The following is a 19,423-nucleotide window of genomic DNA, read 5'->3' as shown; positions in this document are numbered from 1 at the left end:
TGGATGCTTCATAAGATGAATTTGGAAGGTTTCCTTCCTTTTGAATCTTTAGAAATAATTTGAGTAGAGAGACCAGCAGTTGGCTTGGTGGTTAAGGCACTGGACAGTCCCACATGGCCGACCACTGTTTGAGTCCCAGACCTGGTGGCTTACTTTCTCACTTCACACCCCCCACCCCCGTGTATGTGTGTGTGTGTCTCCCTCTTGTCAGATTAAAGTAAATGAATGAATAAATACAACTTAAATAAATCATTCTTTTAAAAAAAAAGAAAGAAAGAATTTGAGTAGGATAGAGATGAACTCTTCTTTAAAAGTTTTGTAGAATTCAGAAGTGAAGCCATCTGGACCTGGGCTTTTCTTTGTCAGGAGGTTATTTATTACTGATACAATCTCCTGGCTTGTTATGGGTCTATTCAGGTTTTCTATGTCATCCTGGTTCAATCTTGGTAGATTATATGTGCCCAGAAATTTGTCCCTCTCGTGTAGGTTTTCTTGTTTTTGGTATAGAGTCACATGTAGTGTTCTCTCATGATCTTTTGTATTTCTATTATGTCTGTTGTAATGTTGCCTCTTTCATTGCCGATTTGCACTGGTTTTTAGTCATCTTATGAAGTACGTGCTTCTTCCTATTTAGAATAATTCTGTTCTAAACATCCCCCAGGTGTGATTTTAGCAGAGGGTTGCATCTTTCCACCAGAGCGTCCCGTGTCTAGACAAATTCAGGTGTTTGGATCCTGTAACGACCTTTCAGGATGAGATGCACTTGGGCCTGGGTGGAAATACGTAACTATGAAAGAAGCTGAAGCCATGTGCTGGGCTGTGCACAATGTGCAGGCTACTAAACTGTGCGATCTGAAAGCAGCGGTCTCTCTGTTTCTGCTGCACCCGCAGATGGAATTGTGAATGCAATGGTGGGGGTTGTGGGGCAGGAAAAGAATCCCAAAGCCTACCTGTGTAGCAGGGGAACACCCATGGAGAAGTTCCCTGCTGCTCTCCTTCAGCACTTGGCTCTGGTGGATGGAATTTGTGAAGGCCTTTGTGCATTTTTTTAAAATGTAAGGATGGAAGACTAGGATCACAAACAAAGGAGCGGAATGAAGGGTCAAGAATAGCTCCAGAAGGATACTAAGGAACAATGGTGCAAAAGATTAGAGCTGGCCAGGAGAGAGTAGGAGGAAGCCAAAGGGGAATTTCAGAAGGTTGAGAGTGTGAATAGGACAGAGATACAGAAGCAAGATAAGGAATGAATAGCATCTGCACTGGATTTGGCAAATAGCCTGAGCGACTCTGACCAAGAAGCCCTCCACTAAATGCTAAGTGTGGGGGTGAGGGAGGTTGAGGGGGGCAGGCAGGTTGGGGGTGGTGATGTAAATACAAAATGCCCGTGGGGTTCTCTTTGTAGAGGTTTAGTGGGAGAAGGAAGGAGACAGGTTAAAAAAAGCTCCAAGACTCAGAAAAGGGTATATCACACATTTCTTGCATTGCACCAACGCTTTGGAACAAATTGACCTGCTTTATACCTCACTTCAGAAGCATAAATTATAAGCTAATTCTCATCATTCTTTTCCGAGGGGCACTTTTTGTGATATTTCAGAACTGTAGTTTTCTTTCAAAACTGTTTACTGTCAGAGGTTCAGTACAACCAACGACCGTTCCCACGCCTACTGGCTTCTTTGAAAAGCGCACATACATTGAAATTCGAATAGGGTCAGAAAAACTAGGAAGGGATTGAAAGATAAACCATGTCACATTGGATTCTAGATTCTTGGGCTGTCATTCAAACCACTTGCTGAAAGTAGCCTGATGAGGGAAGGCTATTACCCTCGCTTCCCTTTCACAGAATTATGAAGCAAAGAGAACCAGACAAGAGTCAGAACCAAACACCTTTGGATTTTTTTTTTTTCCTTAATGAGACAGGGAAGTTCCATCTGGTTCTTGTTTAAGGTATCTACTTCTTCTTTCAAATCATGAAAGGACTTCCTCATCTCCTGGAACTCCTTGTCTATTTTCTCTTCCATCTCAGTTAGTTTGGTCACTACAAATATTCTGAATTCCTTATCCGACATGTCCACGACATCCATTGTATTGACTGTGGGTGATATAGGCTTGATGATTTCCCTTGGGGGAGAGACCTTTTGTTAGTTACTCATACTTCTTGAGACTCTGTGATTGTTCCTAGTAATTAGGTGATCTATATGTTCCTTCCTAACTTATTCAAGGTATCTCTGAGTGTTAAAAGTTGTGCAGGATTAAAGTTGTGCAGAATTCTCTTATGGTTGGCCTACCTGTTGCTCACCAGTACCTTGCACTGTTGTCACTGGTCCTGGGTGACCCAAAGTCCTCCCTGTTTCTAAAGAGTGGAGAGCCTCAAACTGACCTAATAAGCTACACCTCAAGAGAAAAAAAAAAAATCACACAGCCTGCATTGTGTGCTACGCACTTTTCAAAACACTGAAATTCAGAGAGTCCAAAGGCAAGTGGGGAAGGGATGGAGGATGAGCGACAGGTCCTGGCCATTAGGGCCTGCAGCCGCAGACAGCCTGGTGTCCGGAACTGTTTGCTACCTTGAACCAGTCTCCAGATGGGGTTGGGGGGTGGGGTGCAAGTTTGTCTTGAAGTCCCAAGAAACCAACCTGAAGTCCAGAGACAAGTAGGGGTGGAAATGAGCGATGGAGCCCCTCATTAACTGTCTTTAAACCACATCTTTTTTACTTACTGACATAATACACACACATACACACACACACACCTTATTTCCCTTTCTTTATAAGTTTACTTTTGGAAAACAACCTTAACCTCTAATTTAGACAAAAATTATTATTATTTCTAGAAATATTTTTGCTATAGGGCACATGTGCTTGCCGGAGAGACAGAAAGCAAGAAATCACCATGCCACAATCCCTTCTCCTCCATTCTCCTATTGGGATTTTGGGCATGTATGTAAGCGTGCCTTGTGTGAATTTTAAGCTGCTGGGTCTGCTGGGACTCAAACCATGGTTGACTACATGGGAGTCCAGTGACGTAACCATTATGCCATCTACTAGCTCTGACAAAAATTATTATTATCAGGTTGTTGGAAAAGTCATGATGTATTTTTCTATGTTTTTCTGTGCAAGAATGTTAACACATTCTTGTTTGTCACTTTAAGGATTACCTGAAGCTTATCTGATGAGATTTCTATATATCCAAGGGGAGCAATTGGGATTCTCAGGCTCATCAGTCCTGCATTCTAGAGGCCATCTTGGGCTCTGAAGACCTGGATTACCTTTGGAGCTTAGGGCATTTTAGTTTCCAGTGGTCAACTCCTCCCTGTTGGGCGAAAGGCCCCACTGGGGACAGGAGAATCCTAGTTGTCTAGTGGTTTTTTTAAATAAGGGGATACTTAAAAAATGTTTTGAGATTACATTCTATTAGTATACTCATTTTACAGATGAAGTAATGAAGCTTGGAGAAAATAATTTGCTTAGTGTAATATTTTAGAGATATTAATTAGTTCCTCCAGTCACAAAGCATTTCAGTGATCTAGTTAGGATTCTGTTCCAGTCAATCTGACTCAAAGTCTAATTCTTAACTTTTAAGCCATATCACCTACCATTGATTTTGTTTCCTTGGTTTGGCTTACCTTTGATTATTTTTAAATAGTTTCTCATTCTACCAAGTCTGTATTATGGGTGATTTGAAATTTTCATATTAGAAATATTTCCTTTTGAAAAAGCATTAAGTTTGTATATTGAAACCGAAAGTATTCTATTTTACTTAACTGAAGGTGACTCTAAATTTTGCTAGATAATTGTTTCCTTTCCAAACTCATCATTTATGATTTCGTAACTTTTAAAGGATTGCCTGGACATCGGGGAGTTGTAGTTAAATATGTGGATTTCGGTAATACTGCAAAAATAACACTTAAAGAGATGCGTAAAATAAAGGATGAGTTTCTGAATCCCCCAGAGAAGGTAATCAACTTATTATAGACTCTAGGATTAGAATATTGGTATAAGTATGGAAGTATCTTTAGAAGTAATTTTCACCATAAAAATGTTCTATTAATCACCATTTTTGTTTGTAAATAATTTCTGATACAAGGACTATAGGTAGGGGTTAAAACAGTTACCATTTAAGAAATAATATTTATATCTTGGCAAATAAATGTTAATTTATTTATAAAACATTTTAAATATATGTATATTTATGTCTAAATGTTTATTTATAAAAACATTTTAAATATATGTATATTTATGTCTTATTAAGTACTTATTGGTCTGCAATTTTTAGTGTATCCTTTTGAGATAGCATATAATGTTAAGGGTTCTATATTTGTGATGTATTGAGTGAAAAAAGCTCATCTTAAAATTACTTTTACTTTGATTCTATTTATAAGTAATTATATATAATATTGCACTTCTGCTTCAGCATGTATAATAGAAAAAGAAGTTTGAACAAGCTTTGTAAAAAATTTAAACCTTGTTTATCTTTGTGGAGTAGGATTCCTAGAAAAAGATAAGAATAGACTTTATTTTCTAATTTATGTACTACTATTACACTATTCAAGTTGTTATAAGACCATGTTTTATCTTGAGAAATGGATAGTATTAGGAAAAAATCTGGAAAATTCAGGTGGGGAAAAAGAGAGAAATTTCTCTGAATTATTGTACAATATTTTTTATATAAATATTTCTAGTATGCATCTTCTATCTTCTGTGTTTGTAATAATTACTGACTCAAACTCTAGTCCTATAACCTGATTTTCTCACTTATCTTGTAGTATAAACATCTATAATCTATTAATGATTGCTTTTGTTATTCCAGTATAAGAATGTGCAGTGATTCATTCAACTATATACCCTGCTGATTCTAATTTGCAGTTATAAAGTACTGTTATAGACATTTTCACACTTTGATTCAATCGTTTCTAAATATGTATTAAATTCAAATACAAAGATTAGTTTTGTACCTACTACATAAAATTTTAATTTTAAATAACTAGAAATTAAGTTTACTTTCCTAATTGTAGAATTTCGTTTGATACAGGCAATTAAATGTAAGCTGGCCTATATTGAACCATGTAAAAGGACAATGAAGTGGTCCAAAAAAGCTAAAGAAAAATTTGAAGAAATGACTCAAGATAAATTTATGACATGTTCAATTATTAGTAAGCTATTTCTATTTTTATTTGCTATTATGTAATCATACATAATTTTTTCTCATTTCAATGGTATTTATAGGTGAATATAAAAAAATAGTAAATGAACAGTCATAATCAATGTGACAGAGACATCTGTAGATGCATTTCTATAGCAGCACAAATGAGAGTAAACCACCCAACCTGGGGGTGGAAGTGAGATAAAGATTTCTACATGAAGTGAGGTTTAAGTTTCATCTTAAAAACTCACGGAGGCAAAGACATAAAGTCAGAGGAAAGACATTCTCAATCTAGAGGAAGGTGTATGCAAAGTTAAAAAGATATAACAATGTAATACCTGGGGGGGGGGAGGATTTTAAGTATGCATTTTAATAGGCATGCCAGATAGAGAAAGTAGAGGAAGACATAGAGAATGGAGTCTTAAATACTTAACAGGGAGCTAGTTCATGAAAAAGTTTACACATTCTGCATAGATGTTGCATTTTTATTCTAAAGGCAATAAGAAGGATTGAAGAATCTTATCAGTTATTAGTAAGCTATTTCTATTTTTATTTGTTGTTATGTAATCTTAACTAATTTTAAATAAGACATTGGGATATATTTTTCAATTGTTAGAATAAATTTAATGTGCTACTAATAGAAGCAGTGAAAGATAAAATTTATTGAGAATTATTGTGGAATTATACCTTCTGCAGGCTCTACAGTCTAAAGCCAGCACATGAGACAAAAATTACCATTAATGATCAAGTCAGGGGGCCAGCAGGTGGCATGGTGGTTAAGGCCCTGGAATCCTACATGGTCAATTACAGTTCGAGTTCCAGACCAAGTGGCTTGAAAATCATGCTGGATGCATATGCATGTGTGCATGCCCAAAATCCTTAGAGGAGAATGAAGGAGAAGAGACTGTGTTGTGATCATCCCCCCTGTGGGGAGGTGATTTCTCGCTTTCTATCTCACCGTCTGTCTCTCTCTCTCTCTTTAGAGATTGCACACAGCCTATGGCAAAGACCTTTAAAAAAATAAAAACAACATTTTTTTTGGAGAGGTTTTTGCTATAAGGCGCATGTGCTCACCAGAAAGAGAGAGACAGAAAGCGTGAGAAATCATCCCCCCAGGGGAGATGACCACGCCACAATCTCTTCTCCTCCATTCTCCTCTCGGGATCTTGGGCATGCACGCACATGCGCCCAGCGTGAGTTTAAGCCGCCAGGTCCAGGACTCAAACCACGGTTGACTACATGGGTAATAGTCCAGCGTCACAGCCATTACACTAACTGCTGGTCCCAAGAAAATGTTTTCTTAGTCTACAGAATTTTTATATCTGGCTTCTCGGAAATGAATAATAAATTAAGGGCCTTTTAGTCTTTGAACAGCTTCCACTGAACCAACTTTAATCTGGATAACTGCTTCTCAACTTTCCTTTTGTTGTGTTCTGTTTATTTTTAGTTCCCTCCTTGAGTATCTTTCCACAGATAACTCATCAAGACCTAACTCCCTTTATTTTGTTTGTTTTTTGTTTTTCTTTATCCTTCTCATTTTTCACTTAATTATTTGTTGCTTGTTACAGCAATGACATCCAAAATAATTAGACACATAGTTATTAACCTAGATGATTTGATTTAGAGTGCCAGAAGGCCCTGCCCAACCAAAACTCATTCCAATGATACCATGATAAGATTGGGAGTTCAGAACCTTTACAATAAAGTGAATAGCCACAGATTAGAATGGGAGCCTCCCATTAATATATTTTATCGGAGAGACCAGCAGTTGGCGTAATGGCTATGTCACTGGACTCCCATTTAGTCGACCGTGGTTTGAGTACCGGACCCAGTGGCTTAAACTCACACCAGGTGTGTGTGTGTGTGTGTGTGTGTGTGTGTGTGTGTGTGTGTGCCCAAGATCCTGAGAGGAGAAAGGAGGAGAAGGGATTGTGGCATGGCCAGGCTGGCAGGTGGCATGGTGGTTGGGGTGCTGGACTCCCACATGGCTGACCACAGTTTGGCTCCCAGACCTGGCAACTTGCTTTTTCACTTCCCCTTACTCTTTCTGGTCAAATTAAAAAAGAATAATAATAACAAATAAAATAAAATAAATAAATCTTCAAAAATGTATTTTGTCATCTTATAAAACAAGGAACATTTACATTTAGTTAGAGGGCCAGCAGGTGGTGTGGTGGTTAAGGGTGCTGGACTCCCACATGACAAACCATGGTTCAAGTCTCAGACCTGGGGCTGGCTTGCTTTTTGCTTTCTCTCTCTCTCTCTCTCTCTCTGCCCCTCTCTGGCCAAATTGAAATAAATAAAGTTCAATAAAACAATTCTTTTAAAAAATAAACAAATTTAGTGAGAAGAAGAGCAGGGATAAGATGATGAAGCTACAGAACACAGGAAAGGTTGAATATTGGAATAAAGAACTTTATAAGAAATATGGAACCAAAGAATAAAGGGAAAATAAGAGATGGAAGGTAGTGATTAGGGTTTAACTCAGGGTCGGCATTGCTTAGTCTTTCATTTCTAGATAATTCATCCTGAAGCATTGAAAAGTAGCCAGGAATGATTTTTCAGCCTGTGAAGAAAAGCTCTGTAATATGTCTGGGGACTTCAAAATTAAAAATGGAAGTTTGTGGAAAATAAAATTAACGTCTGAGTTTATTTTGATGCAAAAATCTTAAAATTCATGCATACTGTTTTTATAATACTCATATTCCAATAAATTCTGAAGAACCCTAGTATTCTTCTAACTGGTTGATGAAGAATGTTACTGCTGATAATGATTACCTTTTTATTTAGAATCATCATTTTGACTAGTAGCTAACAGCTACTATAATGTAAAAGACATAGTCATATACTGATCATATCCTGTATTTTAGAGATGTGAGTTACCTAAAGAAATTCCTCTATTTATCATATATTCAGATATTTATTGAATAGGTTTCTTGCATACCATAAACAAGTAAATAGGCACATAAGATATAAATTTTACTCTCAGCTAACTCCCAGTCTAGTTTAAGTAGATCTGATAAACTGTTACCAATTTCTTGTCTAAAAGAATTAAAAATTAGATGGTTTGTCCTAAAAAAACAATGGCATAGGGACCAGCAGTTAGCGTAATGGCTATGTCGCTGGACGCCCACGTAGTCGACCATGGTTCGCGTCCCGGACCCGGTGGCTTAAAACTCATGCCAGGCACATGTGCATGCATGCCCAAGATCCCCAAAGGAGAGGGGAGGAGAAGGGATTACAGTGTGGCCATCCCCCCTGGGGGGTAATTTCTCGCTTTCTGTCTCTCTGTCTCTCTCTGTCTGTCTGGCAAGCGCACATGCCCTATAGCGAAAACCTCTCCCAAAAAAAAAAATGGCATAGAAAAAAATCTTACAAAAGCTGTAAAGCTTCACAAATAATTAGTGACCTGGTTTAACTTTCATTAATTCTTGTCCTCCTGGAACGTTGTTGAATCCCATAAAAAACAGTTTGAAAACATGACATGACAGGATACTTCTACAGTGAACATAAATTAACCTACATTTTTCTGAATCTAAAGATTTTAAGCTGCTTTTGGTTCATATAGAATAAATAGTGCCCAATCTAAAATTAAAATGTTAAGGATTAGCAGGTGGCATGGGGGTAAAGGTGTTGTACTCCCCTATCATGGCCTACCGTGTTTTGAGTCCCGGATCTGGCCACTGTACCTGGCTTCTTGCTTTCTCACTTTCCCTCTTTTTCTCTTTCTCTCTCTCTCTCTGATCAAATATAAATTAATTAATTAATTAGAATTAGTAATTATTTTTAAAAATTTATTCATTTGCATATGCTGCAGATAACATCGACAGTTCATTTGTGTCTGCAAACTACTCTAACTCCCCCAAAGAAGGGTATAACATTATTCCACAAGAAATCTCATATGTGCAAAATGAAAGAAAGAAATTTTCTGACTTTTAAAAAATTGCCCTGTTTAGTACATTCTTGCTTCATATTTCTTTCTCCAAATGAGTCTTAATCGTTTTACAGAAATTCTAGAAGATAATATGCTCTTAGTTGAGCTTTTCGATTCTCTTGGTGGTCCTGGGATGACTCCTACTAGTATTAATGATCAGCTAGTGAAAGAGGGCCTAGCATCTTATGAAGCAGGGTAAGTAGACATATAAATTTTCATTTTTAGTTCATATGTTGCATTTTAATCACAGAAGAAACTGGCATATCATTTGCCATTGACTGTCTGCCTAAGCTGAAAGACTTGGAAATTTTCTTTATTCCCGGGTGTTTTAGTCTACTTTTCTGCTAACAACTAGATAGCATGCTGAGTAATTTATAAAGAATAGAGATTTATTTAGCTCATGGTTTTGTAGGTCTGTGGTTAAGGAGACCACATCTGGTTAGGGGTTTCTTATTGATGGAGACTCCATAGAGTCCCAAGGTGGTGTGGGACATCACATGGCAAGAGCTTGCCTGTCTGTGCTTATGTCTCTCTTTCATTTCCTGTCTATGTAAACCTTCCAGGATTTAGTTATGGGGCCCCATCCTGATGATCTTACCCTAATTACTTCTCAGGGCCCTACCTTTCATAGTTGGATTAATATTTTGTTCCCTTAATCCCATCACAACCAAATTTTAACGTAAATTTTGAGTGGAAACATTCAAATCATGGCCTTGGGTCAGAAAAAAATAGAGGGAAAATCATTGGGCTTTTTTTTTTTTTGAGAGGTTTTTGCTATAGGGTGTGTGCACTCACCAGAAAGACAGAGAGAGACAGAGAGACAGAAAGTGAGAAATCGCCCCCCAGGGGGGATGGTCACACCGCAGTCCTTTCTCCTCCATTCTCCTCTTGGGATCTTGGGCATGCAATCATTGGAATTATTAATAGGGACTAGAGTGGCTTTTCCCTCCAACTGTAAAGAACCCTGAAACCAAAGGAAAGATCAAGGCTGCTGCTTTTTTTTTTTTTTTAGAGAGAAAGATTTTTGCTATAGGGTATATGTGCTTGCTAGAGAGAGAGAGACAGAAAGCAAGAAATCAAACCCTGGGGGGTGGGGGTATGGCCATCCCGCAACCCCTTTTCCTACAGTTTCCTCTCAGGATTTTGGGCACACACGCACAGGCACCCAGGGTGAGTTTCAAGCCGCCAGGTCCGGGACTCAAACCACAGTAGACCAAGTGGGAGTCCTTAACCACCACGCCATCTGCCGGCCCCCAAGTATGATTCTAAGAAAGCATCTAAGATGCTTCTAAGAAAGTATCTACCTTATTTTTAGATACCTGCTTAGGCAGCTCTTTGTGCCCATTTGTGAAGAGGATTAGGAGGAAAAATGACAAGGTAGAGAATAAGCATAGTAGTAGAATAGCCCACATTTTTATTTGGAGAAATGTGAGTTTACTTTGGTTCAAGTAGATACTTTTAAAGATAGCCAGGTTTAAGCTATCATGCTAATACCCTCCACAGGCAGTGGTTGAGGTGACCCTGAAAGCAGAAGGGCAGAGGGAAAGGATAAGGATGGGTGAAGGGTTTGTAGGTCAAGACAAAGAGTTCCACAGTAGGGACTCGAGTGGTGGGGTAGCCTCTGCAAGGTGTGGGACCAGCAGGTGTTCCAGAGCTTCCCCTCCCCACACACAGATGCGGTCTTCAAAAAGTTCATGGAAAATACATATTATGAAAGACGTGTGGATTTCAAATTTTTTTTCGCCATAATAAACTCATATTTTAATTTCAGTTTCCATGAACTTTTTGAAGTCACCTTGTATAACCTCAATAATGTAAGCACTGCTTACTTAACAACTGAATTCTATTTCTACAACTAGGTCATTAAGCAAATTGGTCAATAAATGAGGAACTTAATTAAAAGTGGTTATCTTGGGACCAGCAGATGATATAGCAGTTACATCACTGCACTCCCACATGCTGACTGCAGTTCAAGTCCCAGACCCAGTAGCTTGAAGCTCACACCAGGTGTGTGTGCATGTATACCCAAGATCCTGGGAGGAGAATGGAAAAGAAGGAATTGTGGTGTGGCCTTCTCCCCTGGGAGTTGATTTCTCACTTTTCCTTTTACTGTGTGTGTCTGTCTCTCTCAGGCAAGTGCATGCATTCTAAGGCAAAAACCTCTCAAATAAAAAAGTGGATATGTTATGGTGTGTCACAGGGCCATAGCATATGTATTTTTTAATAGCTATCATACAACTCCACAGTAGAATAATGCAATTCTATCCATACAAAAAACATACATTAGATAAGTGACAGTGACAAGACATATCAGTACACAATAATACAAATTTGGCCAAATCATTTTTATTTATTCTATGGGTGCACAAAAAGTACAAATTTATAAACAAAATATGTAGTTTTGCATGATTGTGAACACTTCCTATAGTGAATACTAACCAACTATGAAACAAGACAGACTAAGAAAGGGGATTGTCCCTGCTGGAGAACTGGTTCTAAGCCCAAGTGGTTTTTAAATAGGCAGGTTGTTAAGTAAGGAGTGCCTGTACCAATGTTTTCATAGCATCCACATGAGCCAGGGAAACAGTGACACCCAACAGATGTCCACAATGACTTCTACTAATATTAGTGGTCTGTGGTCATGCTTCCTCTACCTGCCCTAATACTGGAGGATCTAGAAGCAGAGGAAGAGGAACCTGGGTTTTTTTTCCACGTTAAGTCTTGAATAAAGGAGGGACAGAAATGAGAGTAAATATTTAAATTATATTGGACTGAGTTTTCCCTTCTCTTTTTAAAACTTAGGATTATAGACATATAACTTATATACAACAATAATTCACCCTTTTAGGGGCCTAAATAGATTCTGACAAATAAAGAGTTACATAACTATTATAGTCAAATATATAATATTCCCATCATTCCAAAGTCAGTCCCCTTTCTTCACACCCAACCCCCAGTTACCAAGGTTCTGTTTTTTATCCCTATCATTTTGACCTTTTTATAACTTCTTGTCAATAGATTCATACAGTATATTGCCTTTTGTATCTTGTTTCTTTCATTTAAGCTATGGTTTTTGCAATTCATCCATGTCATTTACATATATCAGTAGTTTACTTTTATTACTGACTAGTATTCCATTATATAGATGTACCACAATTTATACATTCACCAATTGATGAACATTTGGGTTATATCCATTTTGGATGTGTTTGTGAAGTTGTATATTATTTTCTCTTGATAAAATGCTTAATATTGGGATTTCTATATTGTAAGGTTAAGTGTAGTTTTAACTTTATCAGAACCAGAAGATGATACGATATTTACATTCTCAAAAGATAAAGATTAGAGTGAATATTGTTACATACTATAATACAGAAGAGCATTTTGAAATATATATTCAGTTGTCAGGAAAGTCACAATGCATTTTTGCATAGAAAATGCAAAGTAAAGCTACTGACTGAATTAGATTTTTATGAAAGCTCTAGTACCAGGGAATGATTTTCAGTTTCTTTCACTTTTTTAACTTACCAGAGGGTACATGCACTCACCAGAAGGACAGAATCAGAGAAAGCCAGAAAGAGAGGGAACATGAGACAGCACCCCTCATGGGGAATGGTCACACTACAATTCATTCTTTTCCATTTATCCCTCCTATCAGGATTTTGGGCATGTATGCACACAGTGCCCAGCATGTTTCTCAAGCTGCTGGGTCTGGGATTTGAGCTGTGCAGTTGAACATGTAGGATACAGCCACCTTAACCACCCTTCCATGGGCTGTCCTGATTTCTAGTTTCTTATATTATCTAAGTAATGAAGTTATTGAAAATTGGTAATGGAGGCCAGCAGATGGTGTAGTGATTAAGGCTGTGGCTACTCACATGGTCAACTGCAGTTCAAATCCTGGACCGCGCACCTGTAGTTCAAACCCTGGCCCCAGGGGCTTGAACCATGCCAGACATGAGCACATGCATTCCCAAAATCCTGAGAGGAGAATGAAGGGGAAGGGATTGCAGTGTGGCCATCCCCTCCTGAGAATTTCTCGCTTTCTGTCTCTCTGTCTCCAGTGAGCATGTACACACCCTATAGCAAAAATCTCTAAAAAGAAAATAAATAAAGAAAAATAAATTAAAGAAAAATTGGTAATGATATCCTATTAAATTAGTAGTTAATTTTTCTTAAATATAGTTAATGACAACACAATCTTTTTTTTTTTTTTTGGAGAGGTTTTTGCTATAGGTTGCGTGCACTTACCAGAAAGACAGAGAAACAGAAAGCGAGAAATCACCCCCCAGAGGGATGGCCATGCCGCATCCCTTATCTTCCTTTCTCCTCTCGAGATCTTGGGCATGCACGTACACACTCCTGGCGTGAGTTTAAGCCACTGGGTCTGGGACTCGAACCACGGTCGACTACATGGGAGTCCAGCAACATAGCTATTACACTAACTGCTGGTCCCATGACAACACAATCTTGATCAACCAATGGACCTAAGAATAAATCAAAAAGGAAATCAAAAAATCTTTTGAGATAAATGAAAATGTAAACATAATTTACCAAAATTTATGGAATGTAAAACAGTTCTAAAAGGGAAGTTTATGGTAATAAATGCCTATATTAAAAAGAGCAAAGATATTAAATAACCTAACTCTGCACTTCGTGGACTAGGAAAAGAGTAAGCCTATTCTTTTCCCCCCAGGAGATGGCCATGCCACAGTCCCTTCTCCTCCATTCTCTTAGGATCATGGGCACACATGCGCACGCACCTATTCTGAGTTTAAGTCACCAGGTCTGGGACTCGAACCATGGTCGACTACATAGGAGTCCAGTGACATAGCCATTATGCCAACTGCTGGTCCCAAAAGCTGTTTTTTTCGTTTTGTTTTGTTTTGTTTTGTTTTTTCAAAAGAGAGAGAGAAAAAAAAAGAAAGAATAGAAAAGAAGAAAGAGACACTTGCCTAACCGACTAGCACTGGGGTCTGGAAGGGGGCCCTGACTGGGGGAGGGGGGCTTCACAACCGTGAACCTGAACCCAGAAGAAAAATACAGGCAGAGGTGGAGGTGCCTGGATGCTTTCTCTCCACTTATATTCTTATTGGCAAATGGATTGCTATTTTAGCCAAGAGATATATTTATAGTAGCCAAAATCTGAATTGTTTTCTGTTCCTTCATAAGTACAACGTATCAGTGTGAAGAATTAAAAGTTATGATCCAAGTAAAAAGTTTTGGTTTTAGTTCTTTTCTACGTATTTTAGTATTGATGAAGAATTCTTTTTTTAAATGATCAAAATTGTTATTATTATTGAAACTGGGTAGCAGCAAATCATAGCTAAAATATATTCATCTCTAGACTTAAACAAGTAAAACATAAATATTTTGCTAACTATTTCTTTTGTTAACTTTTGTTAAATTTTCAGATACACCCTCAGAGATAATTCTGAAAAGCATACTGAAGTATGGGATCCATCTCCAGAAGAAATTATTTCAAATGAAGTAAACAACATAAATCTTGTGTCTGCAAAATCTCTACCTAATGAGAATTTCCAATCACTTTATAATAAGGAACTTCCTGTGCATATATGTAATGTAATATCTCCTGAGAAGATTTATGTTCAGTGGTTATTAACAGAAAACTTACTTAATAGGTATAATATATAAGGAAAATATCATAATAGTAATATATTGCATATATTCTTTCTATATTTTGTTTAGAAGATATAGGAGTCATTGGGAACCAGCAGTTAGCGTAATGGCTATGTCGCTGGACTCCCACATAGTCGACCGCAGTTCGCGTCCCGGACCTGGTGGCTTAAAACTCACGCCGGGCGCATGTGCGTGCGTGCCCAAGATCCCGAGAGGAGAATGGAGGAGAAGGGATTGCGGCGTGGCCATCCCCCCTGGGGGATGATTTCTCGCTTTCTGTCTCTCTGTCTCTCTCTGTCTGTCTAGTGAGCGCACGTGCTCTAAAGTGAAAACCTCTCCAAAAAAAAAAAAAAAAAAGATATAGAAGTCATGAATTTTAAAAGTAGCAAAAGTATTTCAACTAAATAGTTTCTGAATTTATAAGTATGAAAATAGTATCTTTTTTGCTTATTTGCACTATATTAAAATTTATTAATTTCATAAATACTTACTGAACACCTGCTATGTAACCACCAATATTCTAGGTTTTGGGGATATGGTGGTAAAAACATGGACAAGCCTTTGCTGCCATGGAGCTTAAAATCTAGTAGAAGAAGATACAGTGAACAGATCAAATGTTTAATGTGGCAGAGGGTAATAAAGGTGGTAGAGAAAAATACAGCATTTGGGGAGGAAGGCAATTTCAGCATAGTCAAAGAAGACCTTGGGAGATAATGATATTTGAAATGGGTGTATAGGAGGGGGGAGGGAGTAAGCCATATGGTGGTCTGAGGGAAGTTCACCTAAGACAGAGCTAGTTCAAAGACCTAAGGTGGAGACATGGGAAGAGTAGAAAACATGTGGTCAGAGAACTGTATAAGAAAAGGTTAGAAAGTGAAATGCTTCTTATCTTTATATAGTTTAGAGGAAAAGATGACAGCTGCTTATGAAAACTCGACATGGGAACCTATTAAATGGGAAAATGATATGCACTGTGCTGTTAAGATCCCAGGTGAAAATCAGTGGCAAAGAGGCCAGATCATCAGAATGGTCACAGATACATTAGTAGAGGTAAATGCAGAGTAAAAGTATAATCATGAAAATAAATGTGTTTTGTACTTTTTCCTGGAATTATTCCAATGTTTATTACGCTTTTCAGTTCACAAAAACATATTTTCAAGTGTTGTCTTTCTATAGACTTAAAGTTATTGTTTTTATAGGTCTTACTATATGACGTGGGTCTTGAAGTAGTAGTGAATACTAACTGTTTAAGAGATCTTCAAGAAAATCTGAAGACAATGGGAAGATTATCTTTGGAATGCTCCCTTGTTGATATAAGGTAGTTTTTAGCTAAGTAAATTATTTTTCTCTTAATGAATATTATAATTTTGAATATTTTTCTTTTAGGTGTGTTCTTGTCCATTTTAAATTTGTTAGTGTGTTCTCAAATTTTCATAAAGCCTAGTTAACTTAAGGTTTAAGAAAAGAAAAGAATTGGGGCCAGCAGGTGGCGTAGTGGTTAAGGTGCTGGACTCCCATATAGCCGACTATGGTCAGAGTCCTGGAGCTGTGGCTTGCTTTCTCACTTTCTCTGTCTGTCTCTGTCTCCCTCTGTTCAAACTAAAAAAATAATAATAAATAATTCTTAAAAAAAAAAAGAAATTAAAAAGAAGAAAAGGGAAAATTAAAAGTTGGAGCACATAAATTTACTGGCATTAAGGAAATAAGAAACAGGTGAATGTTGAAGATATCTATCAATAGATAAAATTCATACTGCTAAACATAAAAATACTTTGAGAAACAACCAAGGTAGAAATAAAACGTATCTCATAAGTTTAGAAAGCATGGAAAGTTAAAAATACATAAATTAACCAAAAGACCGAATTAAAGAAGATTCTGGGCAAATGACAACAGCATAGTTTTCTGGACTACTGGAAACCCACTATGAAAACAGAGCAATTTGAATAGTAAAACTAAAGACTACACAGTCAACATCTACAACACAAGTAGGTGACTTGTTATACCTTTGCAGCCCCAAATATGAGCATGTGGTGCTTACCACATACGAGGATCCTTATGGCGTTGGCATTTGTGTGGGAGGATGAAGAGGGAGAGCTGACTGGAATTCTGGCAGCTCCGAGAATAGATATTGGCAGCAGTGTTTCACTAGAGCATGCTGGCCTATCAGAGAATGGCAACCAAAATTGAGAAGGGAGTAATAAAAGGTTGCAGTTCATAGCTAAATGCAGATCTGTGATATGCTTATGTTCCCTCATATGGATGTTGTCCTAGCCACGGACCTTCTTAATAGAGGACTGAAGCTCCTTCTCATGGCGCCACACTGAGAGTAACTACTGGACATAGAGTTCAATTTGAGCAAGAAAATGGGACAAAGGAAAGAAAAGACCAATGGAGAAGTAGAAGTGTGTATGTGCGTGTATGTACACGCCCAAATATATACTATATATATATATATGGGGTCTTATAAAAGTTTGTGGAAAATGGAATTAAAACTTGAGTTTATTTTGATGAAAAATATTTTTGAAGTTAATGCATAATTTTAAAATAATACACATTTTCTATTAACTTTTAGAGGACTCTTTATACATATAGACCATAGGGTATACTAAAGACAAAAGTTACTTATTCCTCTCCCAGCCCCCAAAAGAGTCATTGTCTATTTTCATTAATCCCAATTAATAGATTTGTAGTGTTGGTACTGTTCTTCTGAAGCTATTACATGTATATTGTGGCATAAATCAAAATAGTAATTAAGAACTTGTATGGTTGATAAATGATAAGTACATAAAATTAAGATTAATTTACTCTTTAGTCCTAATTTTTTTTAATGTTTTATTTAACTTTATTTATTTGTTTATTTGTGTGTTTTAGTTTGACCAGAGAGGGACAGAGCATGACAGAGAAAGAGAGAGAGAAGGAAAGTGAGAAAGCAAGCCACCAGGTCCAGGACTTGAACCATGGTCAGCCATGTGGGAGTCCAGTGCCCTTAATCACCATGCCACCTGCTGTCCCCACTTTAGTCATGATTTTGAGTTAGAAGTATGAGTACAAATTCATGAGGTTGGGGCCCATGGATGGCATGGTGTCTAAGGCACTAAATTCCCACATGGTCAACTGTGATTCAAGTCCCAGACCCAGCAGCTTGAAAATCATGTAGGGTGTGTGTTCATGTGTGCGCAAAAATCCTGAGAGGAGAGTGTAGGAGAAAGGAATGCAGCATGGCCATCCTCCTTGAGTGATCATCTCTCACTGTCTTTCTCTTATGAGTGCATCGCCCTGTGCAAACTCATGAAGTATTTTAATTGTTATATACATACATAGTTTTACACACACACACATAAATATATGAGGTTTGTTTTGGTTTTGGTTTTGGTTTTGGTCTGATACTGAAAATGACCCAGTGACCCAGTCGCACTGAGCTATTCTGGTGCATAAATTATAGTCTCTAAATATTATTTCCGTAAAAAAAACAGTGCTCCTTGGAAAATGTGTTATGCCAGATCTTGGAAGAGAAAGGTAACATATGAGCCTAGAATATCTTGTCAAAGATAAACAAGACCAAAAATGTAGCAAAAAATAAGAAAGGTATAAAAAATTAACACGAGACCAGCATATGGTGTAATGGTTATGTCGCTGAACTCCCGTGTAGTTGACCATAGTTGGAGTCCTGAATCCAGCAGTTTGGAACTCACGTTGGCATATGGGTACATACCCAAATCCCGAGAGGAAAATGGAGGAGAAGGGATTGCAGTGTGGCCATCCTCCTGGGGGGTGGGGTGGGGTGATTTCTTGCTTTCTGTCTCTCTGGTGAGCACATGTGCCCTATAGCAAAAATCTTTCCTAAAAAAAAAAAAAAAAGTTAATGAAATTATGACAAAAGGACTCAGTGACCACCCTTAATAAATGTCCACTGACCGAAAGTGGGATACTTTGAGCACCACTGGATTGATAATTGTAATGTACTAAATAAAGTATTTGATACATTGAAATCGTAAGTTCATGGTGTTTAAAAACTCATTGGTCACCTTTAGAGGACTCAAGAGAACCACTTCATTATTCTGAAAACTGATAAATAGAGGAAATTCACATTTATCTTACCTTTCCTGTGTAAACTATATTTCAGGATAATAGTTGATAAGAGAAAGTTGTCCTTTAGAAGTATTCCACCTAACAAAGCAGAACAATATCAGCAGAATACCAGCATCTTACAACCTCTGATAAACTCAAGAATCTAGACAGTGATTGTCAGTGCAAGCATCACAAGGAGAGAAGAGATTGGTACTCCCTGATGGGAGCTCACAGCACCACTGTTGAACAGTATTGCTGAAGGAAGAAAAATGCAAACCTGAATCCAGTCAGGACTGTACACATAACTATGAATTTTAAAAAGACACAAGGGTCAAAAGAATACATTTTTGGGGTCCAGCAGTTAGCATAATGGCTATGTCGCTGGATTCCCATGTAGTTGACCGTGGTTCACGTCCTGGACCCGGTGGCTTAAAATTCACGCCGGGCGCATGTGTGTGCATGCCCAAGATTCCAAGAGGAGAATGGAGGAGAAGGGATTGCAGTGTGGCCATCCCCCCTGGGGATGATTTCTCGCTTTCTGTCTCTCTGTCTCTCTCTGTCTGTCTGGCGAGCACACGCACCCTATAGCAAAAACCTCTCAAAAAAAAAAAAAAAAAAAAAACATTTTTTTTTTGAGAGTGT

General features: G+C 37.8%; 1 protein-coding gene across 4 annotated transcripts in view; it reads left to right on the top strand.

Moving 5' to 3' along the window:
• Positions 1 to 19,423, top strand: part of RNF17 (ring finger protein 17) — a 153,871-nt gene that overhangs the window by 88,088 nt on the left and 46,360 nt on the right. For all 4 annotated transcript variants that reach the window (XM_006146723.2, XM_006146722.2, XM_027771133.1 and 1 more), the window contains exons 18-23: positions 3,838 to 3,953; positions 5,029 to 5,149; positions 9,148 to 9,268; positions 14,488 to 14,715; positions 15,613 to 15,763; positions 15,913 to 16,031. In XM_006146723.2, the coding sequence (XP_006146785.1) occupies positions 3,838 to 3,953; positions 5,029 to 5,149; positions 9,148 to 9,268; positions 14,488 to 14,715; positions 15,613 to 15,763; positions 15,913 to 16,031 (856 nt within the window). The remainder of the gene's footprint in view (positions 1 to 3,837; positions 3,954 to 5,028; positions 5,150 to 9,147; positions 9,269 to 14,487; positions 14,716 to 15,612; positions 15,764 to 15,912; positions 16,032 to 19,423) is intronic.

This window comes from Tupaia chinensis, unplaced genomic scaffold (assembly GCF_000334495.1).
Source record: "Tupaia chinensis unplaced genomic scaffold, TupChi_1.0 Scaffold000186_1, whole genome shotgun sequence".
Classification (NCBI taxonomy): domain Eukaryota; kingdom Metazoa; phylum Chordata; class Mammalia; order Scandentia; family Tupaiidae; genus Tupaia; species Tupaia belangeri.
This window is presented reverse-complemented; position numbering and strand designations above follow the sequence as displayed.